This window comes from Tachypleus tridentatus, chromosome 13, assembly GCF_004210375.1.
Source record: "Tachypleus tridentatus isolate NWPU-2018 chromosome 13, ASM421037v1, whole genome shotgun sequence".
Lineage (NCBI taxonomy): Eukaryota > Metazoa > Arthropoda > Merostomata > Xiphosura > Limulidae > Tachypleus > Tachypleus tridentatus.
Window position 1 is genome coordinate 197,287,612 of NC_134837.1, and position 23,053 is coordinate 197,310,664.

The following is a 23,053-nucleotide window of genomic DNA, read 5'->3' on the forward strand; positions in this document are numbered from 1 at the left end:
AGTCTGGAGAGTTTCCAGGCCAGTCCAGCACCTTTCTTTGCGTTGTAGTCATAAAATTCTTCACAAGTTTCAATGTGTGGCACGGAGCCAGATCTTGCTGAAAAATGCCAGATTCATCTGGAAATCTCTTTTTCAATTCTGGAACAACTCTTCTCTGCAAAACTTCGATGTACTGTGGTCCTCGCATCATACCTTCTACGATATGTGAGCCTCCGACGCCATAGTAGCTGAAAAAGCCCCAAAACATCTTCTTCAAAGATGATTTACGAACTGATTGATGTGAGATTCTCGAAGTTTCTCACCTGGAGATCTGCGAACATGCAGACTTCTATGACCATGTACGAAGAAATGAGTCTCGTCACCGAATCACACCTTCCTCCATTGTTTTTGCGTCCAGTTCGTGTATTTCAGATCCCATTGATACCGTTTTTTCTTCGTTGATTTGGTAAGAAGTTGTTTTTTGACTGGTCTCCTTGCCCTTCTAACACAATTTCGAGTGGCGTAATATTCCTCAAAATTTCTTCATATATTCCAAAAATAGATCGACCGTGCTGCAAAACACAGCTAATGACGCCGTCTGTGTAAAAAAAATGACTATTAAAGGAAATCAGCAGATCCAGCGAGCCTACACCGGCCGCCATGCTGAAAATATTGTAAAATGACCATTTGTTTCAGTTAATTTGCACAAGGGTGTATACTAGATACCAAGAGTTGGCAATTGGTGGTGACGACTAGCTGCCTTCCCTCTAGTCTTACACTGCTAAATTAGGGACGGCTAGCGCAGATAGCCCTCGTGTAGCTTTGCGCGAAATTCAAAAACAAACAAATAAAGAAGTATGTGTATTTTTTAATTTTCATTTACCCCTGGTGGGTAGAGCTCAGACAGTCTGGTGTTTTGCTTTGAGCTATAATGAGCAAAACAACAAATAAACAACCTAGATGTTAACTACTAACTTGTTTTTATCTTGTAAAGAAAATCACAAAACATTTCTTCTTATAACCTTGTCCTGAGTATTATCAGTGGCTTAAGTCTGAGTATGTGATCATCTTTGTTAGGTAATTAATTTGATTGGTTGTTATTATGGTATAAATGTCAAACATCTCAAAGGTGGAACAACATGTTTTTCTGTTGTTTTGTTTTCTAAACGAAATTTATTGAAGTTTGTTTTGAATTTCACGCCAGGCTACACAAGATATTAAAATTATAAGATATAGGTATAGGGCGTACATTCCATTATGATAAGACCTTTTAAGCAAAGTCTTTATCCTGCTCTGAAAGTTCAACGTGCCTCATTGGAAATTTGGCATTTTAAAAAACTATGTTATTTTGTTATTTATTTAGATAAACATTTGTGCACTTGTATTTCTATTTGTGCCAACATTCATCTAGAGGATCCAGGCTTTTGTTTGAAAGATCAATGTGTTTCGTAGTATGGTATTATCTAAATCTTCAATTAGCGGGCGTTACTGACTACCTTACGGGGAAGCGTTTGAACTGGAAATACCCAAGTCATTTAGATTCTTTTTGAAAGGACGTGTCCGAGTCCTCAAATTAATCTGAAAATAACTTTGAAATATTTTAAGACTTATATATTATATTCATATGAATCATTATTTTATCACTTTAGCTGATAAAGACATGACTAGTGCAACAAATTTTATTTGGATATTTGTAATTCAGGTTTATTGCGATTTGACGAAAACAGATGGTAAAAGGTAATTAAAAATTGTGAAACAGGTGGTATTGTTTTTGATTTATTTCGTAATTTTGGTCTAGGTATTTTTCGGATTTCTTTTTAGGTTTTGGAATGAAGTGTCTACTTTGATGAGGTCGAAGCACTGAAATTCGTAAAACTTTATTTTTTTCAAAATATTTATCAAAATACCTAATTGTACAAATAATTATGTTAGAAATGTCCTTTAAAATCTAAATTTATTGACGTATTTTTAAATAATTAATTTTGAAATCCAGTATTTTCAATTTTTTGTATATTTGACGTTGGTCCAACCAGTGTACAACTATTACCACTAGGTAACGTGAAAACCATTGATCACGTGACATCGTGTTTGATATATGAAAAATGGTGTGTTCTGTTGTTTTGTGAAACGGAAAAAATTAGCATACGATTATTTTTCGGAAGAAATTGTTTGTATACTGGAAGCTAGCTCTTCTGGTTTATACTTTTCTTAAATGAGAAAGGATGCAACAAGAATTTACTAAAGATAAAGAGGCAAAGAAAAAGAATGTGAAAACTTGGAGTGAGGCAGCTGAACTTGTGAGTCCGGCTTTCTAAATTTTAGTTATACTTCTAGTGACTATTTGCTAACCGGTGATTGAACTTCCTGTTATTATTAATGTTATTTTGAAATCATGAAATTGCTTAATTTAATTTTTTATTAGTACTTCAAGCCCAGAAAATCACCGACAATTGTCTTTGAGTTATGGCATTTTTTTCTTTAGCCTTTACGTAATCATTATTCATTGATTCACGCTGAATCACAGGATTTGACAGATGATTTCTTATCGAACACTTCAATTTGAAACGTGTGATGCATTCTACTAATGTTAGTTAATCAGTTATCCGGTTACATGATAGCAACACTAACAGCACTATTAACTAATGCTAATGTCTGCGAGAAATTCTGGAAATTAGAAATATAATACCGATTCATTGCGAATGTATATAACTTAAAACATTTTGTAAATTAAATATTTTGATAAGAGGTGTAAATAGTAATAATAATACTATTGACATCAGTAGTTGTAAACTATTCTCCAGAAATTTCTGAAATTTAAACCTTATCTTAAATTGTTATAGTTCCTTCTACAAAGTCATGAAACTCAGAAAGCTGTTTTTAATTTGCTGCTGTTTATACTATAGAACTTGTCATTTGATTTAACGCCAAAAACTGGTCAGTTTTGTTAGGCCTAACGACATTGGTTGAATTATTGAATGTTCAATCTTATGACGTCAAATAATTGATAGCTTCTCAAATGCACTCTTCTCTATTTGCCCTAACGTAACACGTGATTTCCTAAATACACATAAACAAAACAATGTTTATATACGAGTTAAACGGATTCAAACAAAACTAATTTTATTATTAGTATAAGTAACACTATAAACGATTTTGTAAATTAAAATTTAAATTCAAAAGTTTATCACTTCTAATAATTTAAAAATAAGTACTGAGAAACTACAAGCCTAATTAATATATCAATTATCAAATCACTGTTAGAGGATTTAATAGATCAATATTTTACCTAATTAAGTGAAAATGATTTATAAACTTTTATGTGTATTTAATAAATCACGTATATTTTTCAATTTAAAAATAGTTGTGGCCTCAATAAATTAACAAGTAAGTCATATTTTTATAGTTAACAGTAATCAAAGGATCATGAATTATACAATATATGAATTGCATCTACAAATTAGTTCAACCTGCAAAGGTTATATCTTAAAATGCTATGTTACATTGGACCTCAAAGTGTCTTTTTATTTTGTGAATATGTTTTACACAATTTATTCAGTGTTGTAATAAAAAGTGAGTTCAGTTATTTTGATGCATTTTAAAAACAATTGTGTGTGTAGTTGTTTTTTGTTATTGATATTATTATTACTATAAAATTGGGATACAAGTCTTGGAACCTATTAAATAAAAATTAAATGACTTGATGAAAAGTTTTGTTCTGAGGTGTAGCATAACTGAAGTTTTTGAACCACTTTAAAGAGGTATTTTTAGCATGCTCAATATTTGTTTTATGTATTATAACTTCTAAACAAACATTTGTGATAAATATCTGATAGATTATGCTTTTTTATCCTTGTAAATTGTGTAGGACATGAAGATAAGTTATAAAGGATTTATATGTGCTGCCCTCTAATGAGAGGAATATGAAGTTGATTTTAATTTGAAGATAATATTAAATAATAGTAAAGTACAATATAACGTGTTTTAAGTTGACTTAGGCAAATTCCATGGTTTATAGAACTAAAATAATTTAAACATGTATTGGTTTATGGATATATGATCATCAAACTTACAAATAAAAGATTGTAATGTAAAGTGCCAGTTTTTCTATTTAAAGAAGGTTTTATAATTTTACTGAGTTGTGTAAAAATTGTTTAAATAATTTATATATATATTAGTTTGTAGTTTATTAACAACTATATATACATATCTCCAGTTAGTAATCACAGTAATTACTATTACTTTTCAAGTTCATGTATTTTAAGCCTATTCATTGATTAAACTTCTTCCTAGAAACTCTGATGTTATAATATCTGTGGAGAAGAGAAATGTAAGAAATTTTCAAGAAGGTTTATGTCTTAAACATTAAGTGCCTTTATAAATTGAAAAACATAATTTATTTTTGTGATTACAAAATATTATATTTTGACATATCTTTAATTGTCTTTGTTAGAAAACCAGAGAAATGTTTTACAAACTAGTTTCTTATAAAGATAATTCATATTAATCAGTTTTTGGCAAAAGTTTAATAAATTTAGCATAAAAATCTTCTGATTGATTGGTTCCTGTCAGTGTAGATGTTTTGTTGTTAAACTTGACATAGACATCAATTTTTTTACTGCAGTATTATATTGATTTTGAGGAATCATAACGTATTAGTTTTGAATCTTTGAAAACAATTGTATTTTCAAACAAAAATCATAGTTAAAACTAGAGGTGGGTGATCTGCAAAATTTGATAATGAATCATAACACGTATTTATCAACTACGTTAAATGATTATTCTTAGATAGAACTTGGTGATTTAATCAATTATGTATGAGCAACGATTACATTGATTAGTTTCACATAGACAATAAGAGCAACCAGAGACATTGCATATCATCACACTGCTACCATTTTTCAATATTTTGTGCATTTATATATTGGATAATGTCAAATTTCACTTTTGAAAACTCAGAACATCTTTCTCATGTTCAGAATGACTAATGATCCAGACTATTTATTGTTGTGTGATGAGTTTCAATTGTAATGTATCCATGAAATTTTGTACAAATCCAGTCACACTTGACAGAGTTATGAACCCCAAACTGTGGAAATGGTCCTATCTTTTCTTTATAAAAAAATGCTTCAAAGTGAACTGGACCTGGACAAAATTTGGAGAGGACTTTCCCATGCTAACTTTCTATCTTGTGTAAAATTTTCCTTTACATTGGTCTATTATTTTGCAAGATACATGTGCAGAAACGCACACACACAATGGACCTGGTTGCAACACCCACCCTCACCGTTTGGGTGGATAGGGTAAATAAATAAAATTTGCTTCAGTTTATTAAACAAAACTAATGTTTCTGGTTATTACTGGTATTAATTACACTTAAGTTGATTCATTAAAATTATTATTAATTCAATTATTACAAAGATAAATTTCGGGTTTGTGATTACTTTACAATCTACATTTATTCCATCTATACAGGTAATATGATTATTGTTATTATTTTTTTGTTGTTGTTGTTGTAAAGCACAAAGATGCATAATGGGTTATTTGTGCTTTGCTCAATTTCATCCTTATAATTTGCATTTTTACTTCATGTTTGTTTAGCTTTGGTAATTTGGGAGTAGGGAAGGCTTATGATTTTAGGGTTATAGGTTTGATTTTCATTGCCCACCAGACTTGTTTGCCCTGTCTTTTCTTTAAAAAAGCCTCTAAGTCCATCTGTAACTAATTTTGAATTGTTGTCTTGAGGGGAAAAAACTGCTTATCAGAACCTTCTGCCAACTTCTGTTTTTCCTCCTTGAACTGGTGACAAGAGGAAAGACAACTGGCTAACAACACTCACTACCACCTTTTTGTTTTTCATACATGAGTGCCATAGTTTGAGGAACACTGTATTAATTAATTAGCAAATGCAACTAATTACCTAGCTGTAAGATAGAACTTGGAATAATTGGAACTACTAAACTCATTATTTTTACGAGCCAAGATAATAATCATTTGAACTGAACAATCATGAATTGATTTCAGATAATAGTGAGGAACTGAAATGAAAATATTTTAATAACTTGGATAGTTTGAATAATCATAAATATTAGTTTTGATTAATTATTTTCGAGATGATTGATTTCATAATAATTTCATCTCATCATCATTTAAGATGACACTAACTAGTGTAACTGATGCTTGTACTTAATTGAGTAATAGAGTTAAATTACCAAGATCTAGTTAAAACACCACAGAATTGTTGTCTAAACTGGAATCCCCAAAAAAAATGACACATACATACACTTACTGAGAAATCATACTATTTTATCTACATTAATTTGTACCTTTTTGTAAATTAAGTATATGTTGTTAAGTATTTGAACTTGGTGTATCATGTGTGTGTGTGAGAGAGAGAGAATGTAGGCTAAGCTAGTCTGTTGAAAAATTATGAGAAATGCTGTTGTATAAAGGTTTGTTATTTGTAATTGTTATTATTAATTTTATTATTAAAATGTAATTTTTAATCATGGGTAATTTTGTATTTATATGACTTACAAACCCATGATGTGATTGATCTTTAGGTTCTTGAAATGTATCCTCAAACCCCAATGAGTCATACTGATATACTGGATGAAATCCAAGCTACTGGAGTAAAGGATGTGAGGTAAACATAGCCTTTTTTTTTTCACAGACTTTTCAGTTTTCTTTATCTCTAGGTTTTATATGTTTATGTACTCAGCATTACAAGTTTTAGTAGAACAATATCTTGTAGTGTTATTTTTTGTATTCAGTTCAAAGATCCTAAATTTTCAACAAGTATATCAAGATAATGTGATACAATATTTGCATTAAAGTTTTCAGGTACTACCAGAGGTCAATAGGAATATGAAATCATTGTGGTAATTTTTTTAATGCTTAATTGTTGTTTCAGAATTAAGAGCTTTTAATGATAAACTTTAGGATTAAATTTTATTGATTAACATAGAAGACATAGCCCATTTTACAGCTTTGTGCTTAAGAACGAATACCTTATTGAATATGCAACACAGAAACTAGTAAAACTACTATAGTAAGAAATTACTATACTTTGTCATAACTTCTTTGAGGACTAATATGTTTTGTATGTGCTACAAATTAGATACTATCTTAGCCCAAAGTATGATGTTGTAGTTTAATATTTTTTGTTCATCTCATTTCAGTGGCTCGGAGTCATTGGTTTTCTTGAATGCAGCATTGAGAGCTCAATCTCGAGGTACAAGTGCTGTGTTTTACCGTATGCCTGATTCCAACAGTGTTTTTGGTCTGCAGGTGAGAACTAGTAAGTCATTTGTGTTTTAAACAAGTGGAAAAGTGTCCTGTTTCTTTCAAAAAACCCTGCATGAAATATGAAGATAATATGTGTTTATAGAGAGATTACTATAATTCTTTAACCTTAATTTTATCTTAAACATTTGATGTGTATTGAAGGAAAGCTGGTATAAGCCAGTTTTATTACTGTGTCACTAACCTATTATCATACTAACTAATGATTGGCTGAATTCCTGTGTTTTATGGGGACTTGTGACATTCTCATAAAGTATTAGTGTTAATGGTACCACAATCATCATTTAGGTTGTGTGGTTGCTATTTTAGCAACTTGAACATGAAGCAATTTACAGCAAACTAAACGTTTTTCAACAGTCGGGTTCTTTATGAAAAATTTAAAAAATGCAATGTGACTATAAAATTTGAAGATTCTTTTTATTTACTCTTCAAATACCTAGATTCACTATTTTCATTATGATTCTCTTTTAACTAAGTGAAAAATAAAAAGATGTTTATATATATTTTTCTTTCATTTTTAACAGTAAGGAATTCTCAAATGATAATAATATTCCATCATCCCATGACAGCAATGATGTTTCTAACATAAAACCCACAAATCTTGTGCTACTGTAAAAATGCATGAATACAAAACAGTTACAAGGTTGGTCAATTTGACTGATCTCATAGCAAGAGCCTTTAAAATTTTACTCACCTTGGTTTTCCTTGTTTGTAATTTCTAGGCTCTTAGATACACTACCTTGATGCCTGCTCTAACGTGACCATGGTATTATGATAAACAAAATGCATACCAACATCTAGGAATATAGGATTATATAACTTCCAACTGCAGTGATATTAAACTCAAGCATACAGTTTATAGTGTAACATTAAATTTGAATATTGAAAGTCATGTAGGATTGATCTGTTAATAGCTGTATTATACCTATATTGTTTATATTCTTTGGCACTACCATTCTTACATCATTTCACATTTACAAAATGTTTTCATTACTTATTTTGTTACCTTTTTTACCTCTAAAGGAAAGTTAATGTATTTTATTAATATGATAATTACACTAGAAGACTTGTGTATACATATAAGACACAATGATTTATAAGCATAATGAAATATGTTAATACATACATGTTTCAACAGAACATTGGTTTGTCTTCTTTAGGGATGAAAGATGAACATTTGGTAGGTTGGTTTGTTACTGTAACATTATCATCTTGCCTCATTCTTGAGATTCTTGGAAAGAAAAAAAATGAAAATGAGTGTCAGTCATCTTTTAAAATAAAATTCTGTAATTGTTGATATTTTAGCATATTTGTATTATGCCCTTGGCCATCCATACATATATTGTTTACTGACTGTATTGTAGACTGGATGACCTTCCTGGAGATCTTAATTTGTTATATATTCTGAATAAATCATATTCTTTTGAGTATTTCAGCACCATACCAGTACATCACACACAGTCCTATGTGACATTGAAATAGAATTATCATTCTTAAGTTTGCATTACTCTTATAGTATTTCATTTTGATAAGGCCATAAACTTAGTGTTATTTTTGGCCATTGGTTAGTTGGCTGCACAGATATTCTGTAAAATGTTTTCAAAGTTTTTAGTTTTCTCAAACCATATTTATTTAGCTGTAGTACTAACCCCAGTTTCAAACATTTCATTGATAAAAGTTCTAAATTGCTTTTACAAAAATTGTATTACATGTAAATGCTGTCATTTTGTAATTTAACTTTGAGAAAATTTTTCTGTTAGCTGAAATAAAACATAATGGTTTTTAGAATCAAACAAATTGTTTTTGTTAACATTTTCTTATACACATGAAATACTGTAGTATGAGAATAAACTTAAGTCCATCTGGAACATTGCAGACAATAAGCTTGCTCATAATCCAGTGTTATTTTAACGTCATAGTTATTGGTGACATTGTATTTAGGTTCAAGTTCAGTTGATTATTTTTCACTGTATCTGATAAATATTGAGATAAATATTTTAAACATTTCATTAATATACCATAGCTTTACATTTTGAACTCAGCAATATATATAATACTAATTTTAAATAATAGTGAAATATTTCTCCCATCATTCAACATTAAAAACTGCACAAACATAAAGTAGACATAACAAAAAGTTTAAAAATAAAGATTAACACAGTGCTTATTGCAAATGCAGACAGAATAAAGAAAAGTTAAAAATAAGGATTACTCCCTGTAGGCAAGTTTGGCATTGTGCAGATTTTATGTGCATTTGTGCTGCCAAGCCTCATCAGTTTTGCATTTCATGTCTACATACCTGGTATGTAGAGTACAGTTTAAAAATGTTTTTTTCTTTTATATAAGAAAAAAAATTTGAGCTAAAACATTTTAAAGAGAGTTACATTCACAATTTAATTACACTATTTTATTAATGAAGTTTATATTTAATTATACTATATTATTAGTGAAGTATATATTCAATTACACTATATTGTTAATAAAGTTTATATTTAATTACACCATACTGTTAGTAAAGTTTATGTTTAATTACACTATATTGTTAATTAAGCTTATTTTTATTACACTATATTGTTAATAAAGTTTATAGTTAATTACACTATATTGTTAATAAAATTTATGGTTAAATTACACTATATTGTTAATAAAGTTTATCAATAAACTTAGACTCAAAGCATAGGTAAGTCAAATTTTAATAGAAGTTTTAATCTATTAATATTAGAAAGAAATATTTAAATAGATTTTCAGTCTTCACTTGTTTGCTCTGAATTACTGATTTTTGATTTTCTCACAACCCCCTGTTTAATGTCTTGTTTAGCAGGAATTGCACGTATATGTTATAGATCAAGGGTGACCAATCCACTGCAGGGAGGGAGCCAGAACTGTGCAAAGCATATTACTGCAGAGACACACGTGCATGGAATTAAAAGTGATAATAATAATAGTAACATTAATAAAATAATTTATAACCATCTCGCTTTTTGTTTAATAGGATTTCTGACTGTCTATACTATCGACAATTCCTTTTAAATTTGCTTTATGTTTTGTTGTGCTAATTTGTAATAGTTCTCTCTTGACTGTCTGTCAAAATGGATCACCTGTTTCACATATCTGAGCATTAAGAAAAACTAATTTGCAAAGATAGGTCAAAGCAAACATTGACAAACGTTTCTGGGCAGTATTTCTCATATTCCCTCAGCCTTGTGAACAGCTTTCAGTTTGTCATCTTCCAAAAGTTTTATCATCTCCACTTGAGACTTGACATCGTCAGTAACTAAAGTCAGCTTTAGACTTTCTGCTACAGCACTAAAAGGATTTGGCAAAATATCTGATTTGAGGTTTTTTCTGCTGCAAATCCTGTAGCCTGTGTTCAAAACTGGTCTGAAGGTAATTAGTCAAACTTGTATATTTAACTGTGATCTGTATCATATTTAGTACTGAATATTCAGTAGACCTGGCTTCAGGTTGTGTCGTTGAAGGAAAGTATATTATTTCTTGCTCTATTATTTGTATCTGAAGTAGCTTCAACTTGTTTTTGACAGCACATATACTTTGCACTAGATCAGACGTCAACTTGAATTTACCTTACAATTCTAAATTGAGTTTATCCAAATGGGATATAATGTGTGCTGGCAAAGCTGAATCTAAAACTCAATCTGGATTTTTGAGTTTGAAGTATGTTCTGTGCATTTGTTCCAAAACAATTTCACTGGAAGCTCAAAAACAACAATTACTGCTTTGCTTCTCAAGAGCCATCCAACTGTGCAGTGAAGTGGTAAGTCACTCAGGGAAGCATCCTTGTCAACTTTTTTCATCAAGTTTAGAAATTATCTATCATTCAGTGCATTTGTGTGATGAAGTTCATAATGTCTAAGACAAGTTTCATGATGTGACTGAATTGGTTGTTTTAGATACCAGTTATTCATGATGAATAATAGAATGAAATATCCAAAATTCTGGAAAGTGCTTTCCAGATTTACAAATCCATATCAATCCATCGACAGCTATGCACATGGATGAAGCTCCATTCATTACAATTGTAGCAAGCTGTTGTAAAGACAAATTGTTTTGTATAATTACTGACATAAGAGTCTCTTTAATATCTAGTCAACAAATTCTTTCCTTCATTGAGATATCAAGGAACTCCTCTTATGTAGAAGTCATCAGACACTGTTCTTGTAAATGTTGATAATTGAGGCTCATCTCTAAATCACATGACTCATCCAAAGGAATCCTCAGGAATTCACACTGCTGAAATTGTGAGTGCAGTTGTGATTCAATGTCACTGTTTATGTCAGAAATTCTGGGTTTGATTGAGTGGTGTGACAGTTGCAAACCAGATGTTTTGTTCTTGTGGAGATCCTTGTTTTCTGGAGAAAGAACTAAAACAACATCAGTCAGGCACATCTTAAAAAACTTTCTTTCAGCCTAGGGCTTATCCACTCTAGTTATATTCCAGGCCACTTCTTGTGAGGCTATTATTGCAATCTGGTAGGAGTTAGTAAAACTGGTAAAAGTTTGGGCTTGTACATCTGTTTGTTTCTTGAAAATCTACTTTTAACATTTGGAGGTGTGAAGCTTGTGGAAATTCCTGATCTATATGTGCATACCTTTAAGCAAAATAATGTTGCAAGTTTGAAGATTTAAACTTATATATACAAGTTTGTCAAAGGAGATGCTTTGCCTAACCATTTCATTCAATGGAAGAAAAGTACTTATTTTTCCAGTTATTTTGAAAGCCTTGATTTTCTTTAATATATTTTCTCTTTCATTTACTTTCAGTTGTCTGATTTGGAAGAAATTTGTTTATCTAAACTATCTTTTGCTACAGAGGAACACAAGTTACTTTGGCAAAGTTTGAGAGGAAACTGAAGCTCTCAGTAGCACCACCTCAGTGGTTCCAGACAAGGCAAATGCTATTATTTTATAAATAAAATATAAATACTGTTGCTTTTATCAAAATGCTCTTATTTTATGTAAAATGGAACATGAACTAAAACTTAACTCTGTGTTTTCATAGATTTTAGTATACTTTTCAAGCCAACATTTTACTTTAAGTGCATAGTGAAATGTTTTTTTAAGGAGCTGTGAGTTGGTCACTCCTGTTATAGATGTTACTAAGGCATAGCTTAATTTTGTTGCTTTCATTCTTTTTAGTTTATGGGAATTTAACCACAAAGTATTATTTATCAACAGTAGAAGAGAGGATTTCCACATAAGGCTTACCCACTTGTTCTGATGATGGTGTTTTGGTTATTCAACTTCTAGCTTTATTGCTGCTATTGCCTGGTTCACATCAAATGTGTGAATTAATTATTGTAGTACATTTATAGCTTGGTTGGAAAGATAAATTGTAATAATTATAAGATTTTTATAATCATTTTATGTTTTACTATTGTCATTAGAAATAACACAGGCCTGCAGTTTTATTGTCTTAAAAGTTTTGCATGCTCTACAGTAATTCTAGTAGACTATTTTCACAAAATGCCATATGCACTTTTCTGTAAATGAATTGTATTCATTGAAATTGGGTCAAGTTTTGTTATGCTTACAATTTTGGCAACTGCTGGTTATAGATTTCTCTAGACCAATTGTGACATGAAAGTCTTATCATTTGTTCTAGAACCCACAAGAAACACATCACTAGTATATGAAAAGTTAACAAGCCACATGATATGTCATTTTTGGGTGTATACATGTTGACATTTTTATTTCATTTTAATATTAATTATTCATTGCTATGGCTAGAAGATGTTGTGTAAATGACCCAAACATATTTTGTTATATTTGTGGTAAAGAAACAAAGCTAAATTGTTACAGAATTTGTCAAAAAAGTGCATTACACACATTTTGGAATGTGTTTCAATGAAGAATTGAGACAATGGATTGAACGTAAGAAAAAGTCCTTGTCCTTTGGAATTTCATTTGTCTAGCATGATACCAAAAACCATGGAGATTATTGCTGTTTCTGCTCCTGTAACATGCAAAGTTACAACACTCGAATTAAAAAGGAAATTTTTATCCAAACGTTTAAGCTGCTATAAGACCTGTTTCTCATGAATCTGGTGACCCTGTACCTACTCCACCATGGATTTTGATGTTCCTATACCTGCTGAACCTGTACCTGCTCCACTGTGGACCCTGATGAACATGTACTTACTCCACTGTGGACCCTGATGAACATGTACTTACTCCACTGTGGACCCTGATGAACATGTAGTTTACTCCACTATGGACCCTAATGAACCTGTACCTACTCCACCGTGGATCCTGATGTACCTGTACCTTCTCCACCAGAGACTCTTGTTACAGTTTTATCTGATTCTGAACTTGATGTCAGTAGAAATGATGATAGGGAGTGTTTTCAACCTGAGGTGTTTGGTGAACCACATCTTTTCACCTAAGATGAATTTAATGATTTAATGAGAGATTTGGGACTTTCAAAGGATTCTTCAGATATTTTGGGGTCCAGACTTAGAGCTAAGGACTTACTTTCTCCAGGGATGTAATGTTACTGGTACAGAAATCTTGAGAAAGAGTTTATACCCCACTTTTTTGCAAGAAGGGTCACTGGTTTATTACTGAATTGATATCAATGCTAGGAGCTGCAGTTTATGAACTAAGTGAGTGGGAATTGCTCATTGATTATTCCTAAACAAGTCTAAAAGATGTTCTTTTTCATAATGGCAACATATATACATCTGTTCCTATTGCTCATTCAGTACACTTGAAGGAAACGTATGAAAATCTCAAACTTCTTAATAGGTCAAATACAAAGAATGTGGTTGGCTACTTTGTGGACACTTAACACTTCTTTGTATGTTGTTGGGTCAACAGTCTGGTTATATAAAGTTTTCATGTTTTTTGTATGAATGGAATAGCTGGGCACAAGGTCAGCACTGGATAAAGAAGCAGTGGCCACTCAGTCAGCTTGATACCAGGATTGAAAAATATTGAACTTGAAAGTTTGATTGACACAAAGAAAGTCCAATTATCTGCATTTTACATGAAACTAGGTTTGATGAAGCAGTTTGTAAAATATTTTGACAAAGATGGCTATTGTTTCAAGTGTCTGGGTGAACAATTTCCAGCTCTTTCAGAAGCAAAACTTAAAGAAGGGATTTTTGTTTGGCCTCAGATTAGGAGAGTGATTTTGGATGAACAGTTTGAGAAACAATGAAGAAAGTTGAAAAAGAAGCATGAATTGCCCTAAAAAGATGTTACTGACAACATTTTAGGACCCAAACTATGAAAGTGTTATCAGTAACATACTCAATAGATTAAAAATGTTGGTTTGTAATATGAGCTTGAAAGCTCATTTCTTACATTTGCATATTTATTATTTCTCTGAAAATCTTGGCTATTAACAAAGGGAAAGGTTTTATCGGGACAGGGTAAATCTAGAGGAGGTATCTGGGGAGATGGAACATCAACTGATTACTGCTGGTTATTGAAACAAGATTCTTCACATGTAATACATAAAAGAAACACCTTATAGTTTTGAGACTGAAGGATTTAGACTTCACAGAAAATCAGTATGAATGAGGATGAGTATTTGTTTGACATCAGTGTTCTTCCCTGTTCTTCAGTTTTGTTTTGTTTTTAACATAGTAATAAAAATATTCATTGTGGTAACTGAAATAATAATTTGATCTAAGTAAGAGTTTTTTTTCTCAATTTGTAAAACATTCTTACATGAAAGACAAAAATGAATATTATTTTCAAAATCTGCATAGATTAATTATTTAAGATCTGTTAAAACCAAAAACAACTTTTATGAAGTTCATATTCACAGGCCTGTGTAATTAGGGCTAAGTTTCATTGTGGGTGAAATAAAACAAAAGAAATTAGAATTCAGATGTAAATACTTAATTTCCTATTTTGAAAAGTTCATATTTTTTGTTATAAGAGTAACTAAAGACTTAATAGGCTAGGTGAGATAACTAAAAAAAGTAAAATAATTTCTCAGCAGGGTCTTGCATATGAGGTGCTTGGGAATTGCATAATTTGTGTACATAACTTGAACTAGACACTTGCTGAGTGATTTAGTTTTTTTATTTAAGTTTAGAGCTAGATACAGTTCAAAGAGAAATAAGGAAATGTTAAAGAACTCTTCAGTATTCTTTAGTATGAGAATTGTGAAATCTACTAATTAGATCTTCCCTATTCTCTGATCTATTTACCTCCCTTTCGAGAAGTTTATTATGGAAGTTAAAGTAAATTACTCATTATAATGTAGATATTACTCAGACAAACCATAAACTAGAAAATCAGACCCACTTACCATGCTCACCTGTCACATTTTCTCTTTTGGAGATTTGCCAGTAGCTGATGTTTTCTACTATATTATTATAACCAATAGGAAGCCAAAGTTTTATTCTATCACATTACACATTATGTTATTTTCTATATAGTGAGTTGTACATTTTGTCTCCATGTGAAAAGATTTTCTTATGGAGAATGTATTGGCAAGTTCAGCTGAATTTCTAAAGGCTCTTGTTGTATAGTTAGAAAGTTATAAAAGTTATATTAGTTATAGGACAATGTTTACTTGTCTGTGATATTATTCTGTGTTCTTAGGTGCATTATTTAATTAAATAAAAATTTAGTATAGTGGTATTGTTAGTATAAAAAAGTAGACATAAGTTGCATTGACAGTCAATGGAAAAAAAAGGAAACCCAGAGAACCCAGGTAAGTGCTATATATGTTTTACATCTGTATTCTTTATTTATAGCTTGGCATGTCCAGGTGGTTGTGGTGCTCGACTTGTAATCTGAGGGTTACGGGTTTGAATCTCCGTCACACCAAACATGCTCGCCCTTTCAGTCATAGGGGCGTTATAATGTGACAGTCAATCCCACTGTTAATTGGTAAAAGAGTAGCCCAAGAGTTAGCAGTGGGTAGTGATGACTAGCTGCCTTCCCTCTAGTCTTACACTGCTAAATTAAGGATGGCTAGCTCATATAGCTATCAAGTAGTTTTGCGCAAAATTCAAAACAAACCAAATCTTTATTTATTGTCACCAAGTGAATTACAGCTTTTGAAGTGGAGTTATTAGTTAGACAAGGTTCAAAGGGCAATTAAAAAAAAGTACAGACTTTAAGCTGTTTAGGATAAACAGTTGAAGTTTTCTGTTACAATTTGCAGTCATTGCAGAAAAAGGTTGAAATGTCTGTTTATTTTCACATTGTTAATCGTAATGATGATGATGGTCAAATTGATCGATTCTGTTTAGAGTCAGGGTAGAGAAAATAACAGATAATATATAAAGTTTTTCTAATAACATTTAATATTTATTTAAGGGGTTATAGAAATTATATTATTTAGGAGGTTATAGAAGTTATGTAAATGAAATTTGAAAATTTTCTATTGAAGAAAATTAATTTTTCATTGTAACATGAAACTCACTTTGCAGTTGGAGCAGTCAGCAATCAGATTCCGTCTGTCCATAGAAAAATGTTTAGTGAAACTGATTCATACATTTTTTATATATATATACAAAACACTTGAAAATTTCTGTTAAGATACACAAAACATATTAGAATTTAAAGTATGAAAACTTTGGTCAGTTTGGATCAGTTTAATCTACTGAGCCTTTAGTAAGAGAGTTAATGAAAAACCTTTCTAGAAAATAAAGGGTAGTTTAGATTTATATTGTATTTTTGTATCTCATGGTGGTTACAAGGTCAGTCAAATGTCATTAGTATTTACATAGAGAAAATAACACAAAATATAAAGGTTTACCAGATATTCTAGGTTCTAAGATTTCTCAAATGAAATTTGAAATCTGTAAGATGAAAATGTTTCTTTTCTTAACATGGAAATCACTTTGCACTCAGGTTTGTCAGAGTTGGACTGACTAAAGTAAATTCAGAGAAAAAATATTTTATAGAGGAGCTTTAATGTTTATGAAAATCTTACCAACTTTTGTGAAGGCATACAAAGTAAATTAAGAATTAAAATGAATGTTAATTCTCAAATTATGGTTCAGTTCTATGGACCAGTTTTGATCCCATGACCCTCAGGTTACTAGTTGAACACCCTAATTACCTGGCCATGCTGGGACTTATTGTTTTCATAAGAGTGATCTAAGTATCCTGTTTATCATTATTTTGGTTTTTAATATTGTAAATATCTTTGATTCAGAACTAGAAATAGATTGTTGTTTTTGTGTTAGATATAGGTAACCAAACAAAACTGATTGTAATTGAAAGTGAGAAAGTTAAATTTTAATAGCAAATAAATTTTGAATGTATTTTTGAGTTTCATGCTATTTCTCTAAGTGGTTCATTTATACAAATCATTGGCATGCTTCATAAGTATTGTAGCTTTTATGAAAATTTTATATATATTTATTTAGTTTGATCTGTGATGGATAAAAAACATTCAGAATATTTTACTCAACATGAGTTTTTATGTTTTAATTACATGTAGAGTGAGATACCTGAAGGAACTGTACTTGTTGAAGTTGGGGAAAACATGACAGAAGAGCCTGAAGTTGAGGAAACCAATAGTAGCAAAGCAAAATCCTCTGTCAGTCAGAAGGGTAAAGTTTGTTTTAAAATATTTATTATGTTCTTGGTTAAAACAGTTGAAAACCATAAAATAAAATGCACTTGTTTGTGTAGGATGCATAACTTACAGAAGTGAACAGTAAATAAAGACTAAGTTGTGAAAAGAAACTTGCAAGTTAATTATATTCATTTAAGAAAGACATCATTATATTGTACACAGAGTTGATCCAATGAACAAAAATCTCATAATGGAGAATTAATATTTATTAAAATTCCAAATCTACTACAAGTATCTTCATGAAATTTGTTGAGCTTTTAGTGAACATTGTAGGTGTGTTGTGAATTAAAAAAAAATTTTTTTTAATAAAGAGTTATCCATGAATTTATGAAGCCTTTAATTAGTAAGCCTGACTTCTAGGTGATTTTCATGTTAACGATAAAAATACCTTTTTTTTTATCTAACAATTTTTATAGTTTATATGTGTGTGACCAGAACCTCCTAAGGGAATGTCAAGATTTTGTTCCAGTAAATCATTATGCTTTATTAGTTGTTTTCTCTTTGTCCTCCACTCTAAACTTAGCTGTAGCTAGATTAGTAATGTAGGGAAAAATGAAAAGTTGAAAACTATGAAATAAATCAGCCTCTTTTTAATTTGATGAATTAATGGCATATTGTAATAGATTATTAAATTATATTTATTCTTACAGCCACAGCTGAGTTAGTTGAGTTTTATTGCACTTAGAGCTGGGTTTACTCACAATACAGCAAAAGACATTCATCACAATAGAACAGCTTTATGTGAACAAAAGATCAACTTACCAGCAGGTATATTAATTACATAGTCATGCATCACAATATTCTCATGCTTTTATGATTAATTGTTTCTTTTTCAAGATTTCTAATATATCCTCATACATTTCTAATTTTTGTACACAGCTTATTTCTATAACAATAGATAGAAAATATACATCAAAAACAAGAAATTTAATATTAAATTATTTTAAGGATTTGTAGTTGGAAATTGTGACTACTGCAATTGGGAAAATAAAGTGTGAGAAGAAATATGTTAATAAACATCAATTAACTTAATACTAACTGGATACATAAAATAGAATTTTGTGATCAACAGTACAAAATAGTTAAATTCTAAGCTGTTTCTTTGAAAAGGTGCTTCATAGAAAGATTTTGTAAGTTTTACTACTTTAAAAATTACAGAAAAAGTAAATCAAATTATACGAATCTTTATGAGACAAAACTAGATGTTATTTAGTAATTATATTTTAAACTTTATACAGTTTTGTTAAGTATTTCAACTTAGTAAATACTAAATGTGTCTTGTTGCTGTCTGAGAAGTAGTCAGTTTTTGATACTGTTTTGTTGTTTCATATAGTTCTCTACATTCGAATACCTCCAGGTTACACTAAACCTTCCAGCTCATGCCCAACAATCAATCCTGTTGAAACTGGTGTGCCTGTTACTGAAACACAAGATAAGGGAGATTTAAAGAATGGTGTGGATGTGTTTTCACGTTCTGATGATTCTTTTGATAAAAATATCGCTAATAATCAAAGAACTACAAATGTAACTGAAAAAACTAAAATTGTGAATGGAAGTTTTGAAAATTATCTAGAATCCCAGGAAAATAAAGTGTCAAAGGAGGAAGAAATTGAGTCAGATTTGGGTTTGAAGACCCACATTCAGTCACCATTGTCATCATCTGTTGGAAGTTGCAGTCCAGGAAAGGTAAAGCTAGTTAATTTCATAACAAAGAATCCACCTTGAAGAAATAAAGTTTGGAGATAATGGGTAATGAAAGAAAATTTGTTACAAAATTGTGTCATCATCGGGAAATGAAAAACTGTGAAAGCATTGCACATTTGTTACTTGTAATAAAATTTCTTGTATTACCCATTCAAGCTGTCTCTCAACTTTAATCTGATTAATGTATTACATTTCTTCAGACACAGAGTTTTAAGTTTCTCTGCAAATAAAATTGTTTATTAACTAAATTTTGATTTTATGTATTTTCTTTTTCAGTTTTATTTATTTTCTTCATAATAATTCTGATACCATAAAGTAACTTTTTATATATTCATTATTTGAAAGCTCTAAAGCACTGAGTTCTTTATCAAGTGTATCACATCATGTCCTCTTCAGTTTAGATGTTGAAGAAAATAAGATGTAATAAGTTTTATAATAACTTTAATTTAGGCAACTGCTAATATAATTTATTGAAGGGTTATCCTTTAAAGTCAAAAAAGAAACCTAGTAAGTGGTCTATCCTCCATCAAGTAAATGGTTGTATTTGGATTTATTTTCTGATGCAGTCTGTTTACTGTTGATCCTACTTTGTAAGCCATTAAATTGTACTACATTTCAATGTGTTAAGTCTGATAGCCATTATTTTCTGTCAGTTTCCACTGTATAAGCTTCAACTAACTTTAGCAGATTTTATCATCTACTACACACTTGACAGATTCTCCAGATTTTTCACTGTAGATGGATGTTGCTCCCAAGTTCATTTTAAAATAAACTAAGATTGTAAAAGTATAATGATACTATTTTAGGGTGCTTAATAAATGTGTTGTGAAATCTGGTTGCTGTGACTAGTTTCTCCAGCCACATTTCCTACAAAAACACATATAGATAATGAGGTGTGGCTGGAAACTTGGGATGTAGTTTTAAATGTGAAATCTTTATTTGTAACTTGTTAATGACCTCTGGGGTTGGAGGGTTCTTTTTCTTAGGAATAGCCTTTATGTTGTGGATGAGGGTGATTGTCCAGGTTTGACTAAAGGTCTGGTTTGGAAATGTGTTAGTGTGCTTAATTAACACTGCTGCATATTTTCACTTCTACTGTAGGGAACAGTGAAAGTTCTATTATATTTTTATTTTGTTTTGGTAATATCTGTAATGTATTTATTCAGCTATAGGTGTACCTGTAGCAATATTGCACTATGAAATGTTTGTGAGGTTGCAGTTATTCCTTTGTATAATACCTGAACAGTTGTTCTAGTTTGATAACATTAAAGTCAAACATGTCTGACTATTAACATTTTCTACATGTAACTGTAGTATAGTTTCAATGAGTTGCATATTGTTTTGTCTAACAAATGGAAGTTTTGTTTCCACTTTACAACAATTGTACAGTTACTTGAATTAGTTTTTTATTTTATTATAAAGGATATTTTATTCTTGTACATGATCCAGATTTCATGAAATGTTATCTTCCTTCTTTTTTTTATTACCTAAAATTTGTGTAGTTTTAATTTTTTTAGCTCATACTTTTTTTTTATCCTATACACATCAGCCTACTGTAATAACTGATAGTTCTACAAGTCTACCAATGTTGGTTATTTCATTTAACATACCTTGTACACATCACTCATCACTGTAATAACTGATAGTTCTGCAAGTCTACCAATGTTGGTTACTTCATTTAACATACCTTGTACACATCACTCATCACTGTAATAACTGATAGTTCTACAAGTCTACCAATGTTGGTTACTTCATTTAACATACCTTGTACACATCACTTGTTACTGTAATAACTGATAGTTCTAAAAATCTACCAGTGTTGGTTACTTCATTTAACTTATGTTATACATATCATTCTTTACAATAATAACTGATAGTTCTACAAGTCTACCAATATTGGTTAAGCCATTTAACTTACCTTGCACACAATACTCTTTACTGTTTTGTCTAAAGTTATAAATGTTTAAGTTACCAGCTTTTTGACTATGGGGTATTAATGGTGAAGCTGTTGGTTTAGATACCTGGTTTGCACATGCCTGATTTGAACAATAATTGAACTGTGAAATATTGTTGTTTTAGTTATTGCTTCAGTTATTTCAAAAGTGGGAAAATTTTTTTCTTGCAGATTTCTCAGAGTCACAGCCAGCGGGCTATAAAGCATGCACTACGGCAGCAACAGAAGAGAAGGAAAAGAAACACTGCTGTTGCTTCTAGGGGTAGCCCTACTCCATCTGTTCCTCAAATTGTTATGAAAACACTTCCTCCTATACCAGGATCTTTAGTGGGTGTGTATGTTGAGGATTATACAAAGAGCTATGTATCTTAATAATTGGTTTTCACTAATGTGACAGATTATATTATGTCTAGATGATAATGATAGGTTGACAAACAATGGTTTGTAAACACAAGGAAAAGTTTTATCGATGATAAAATGTACTACAAGTGTCAATGGAATGTTGATCTGTATTCTTCGGGTATGAACAGTACTAAGCAATCCAAGGTTTATGTATCGTTACAGATAGAATAGGGATTAAATATGATGGAGTCACTGTCATCAGGTGACAGAATATAGGTAGAGGTCAAGCCTGGTCAAGTGTATGAATGATGAATGGACCTTGATGTTATTGGTGGGGCCATTATCATGTTTTAGTGAGAGGTAATTTACTTTAATTAATGATTTCTGTTGTTTCTAAAGAGTTTCTCTGTGTTGTAGTTTTGGGTTAATGTAGGAGGAGAATTTGATCCCAGAGTATTTTGTAACCTGTTTCACATTGATGATGTGTTAAGACATATAACTGGAAATCACATCTATCCATGTGGCATTGGTGTCCTTTGTAGTGTGTTTCTAATGAACGTGATGTTTCTCCTATGTGTTTCTTTCCATAATTTATAGGATACTATATATGCCCTATTTTATTGGGATATTTTCAGGTCAGGCAGTAAGATGTTAATTTATGTGAGGGTTTTAATACAGCTTTTATATCAGTGCTCAAATTGTTAAGAAGTCTGGTAATTTTATTAGTAGTTTCTGGCACAAAACTGAATGAAACAGATTTGTTGTGTTATGTGTTGTTGATGGCTATAGTTAATATTTCTAACTGTTTTGAAGTTTGATATGAGCCTTATATGTGATATTGGGGTTAAAAAGTGCTCTGTTATCAAAGTAGTTTTATGTAGGTGGTGTAAGAGGATATTTTTGTGGCTGATAATGGTTAGGTTTTATGTATGGTGGCATGGTGACAGAATTGGGTTTCTTGTATACACTGATGATAACTTTATTATTTTATTGTTTTACATTCACATCAAAAAGAAGAAGAAAACTGTTTAATTCTGTTTATATTGGATCTTAATGTGTTTAAGAATTCAATAAAATCAAGTAGTGTCTCTTTCACATGTTGCCGTGTACTAAAGATATTGTCTACATACCTTAACCAGATTTCTGGTTTTTTGGTGCATACTATACATATTGTCTACATGCCTTAACCAGATTTGGTG

At 30.8% G+C, this 23,053-nt stretch overlaps 1 protein-coding gene across 5 annotated transcripts in view; it reads left to right on the forward strand.

The window, feature by feature from the left end:
- Positions 1-2,062: 2,062 nt before the first annotated feature.
- The window catches only part of LOC143239228 (uncharacterized), a 58,589-nt gene continuing 37,598 nt past the window's right edge, over positions 2,063-23,053 (forward strand). For 3 of the 5 annotated variants that reach the window (XM_076480129.1, XM_076480128.1, XM_076480126.1), the window contains exons 1-6: positions 2,063-2,276; positions 6,540-6,622; positions 7,158-7,266; positions 17,717-17,828; positions 19,188-19,540; positions 21,684-21,843. In XM_076480129.1, coding sequence (XP_076336244.1) covers positions 2,202-2,276; positions 6,540-6,622; positions 7,158-7,266; positions 17,717-17,828; positions 19,188-19,540; positions 21,684-21,843 — 892 coding nt within the window. In that variant the 5' untranslated portion in view covers positions 2,063-2,201. Of the gene's footprint in view, positions 2,277-4,269; positions 4,307-6,539; positions 6,623-7,157; positions 7,277-17,716; positions 17,829-19,187; positions 19,541-21,683; positions 21,844-23,053 lie in introns of those variants that run through there. The other 2 variants (XM_076480130.1, XM_076480131.1) reach the window with 2 other exon arrangements.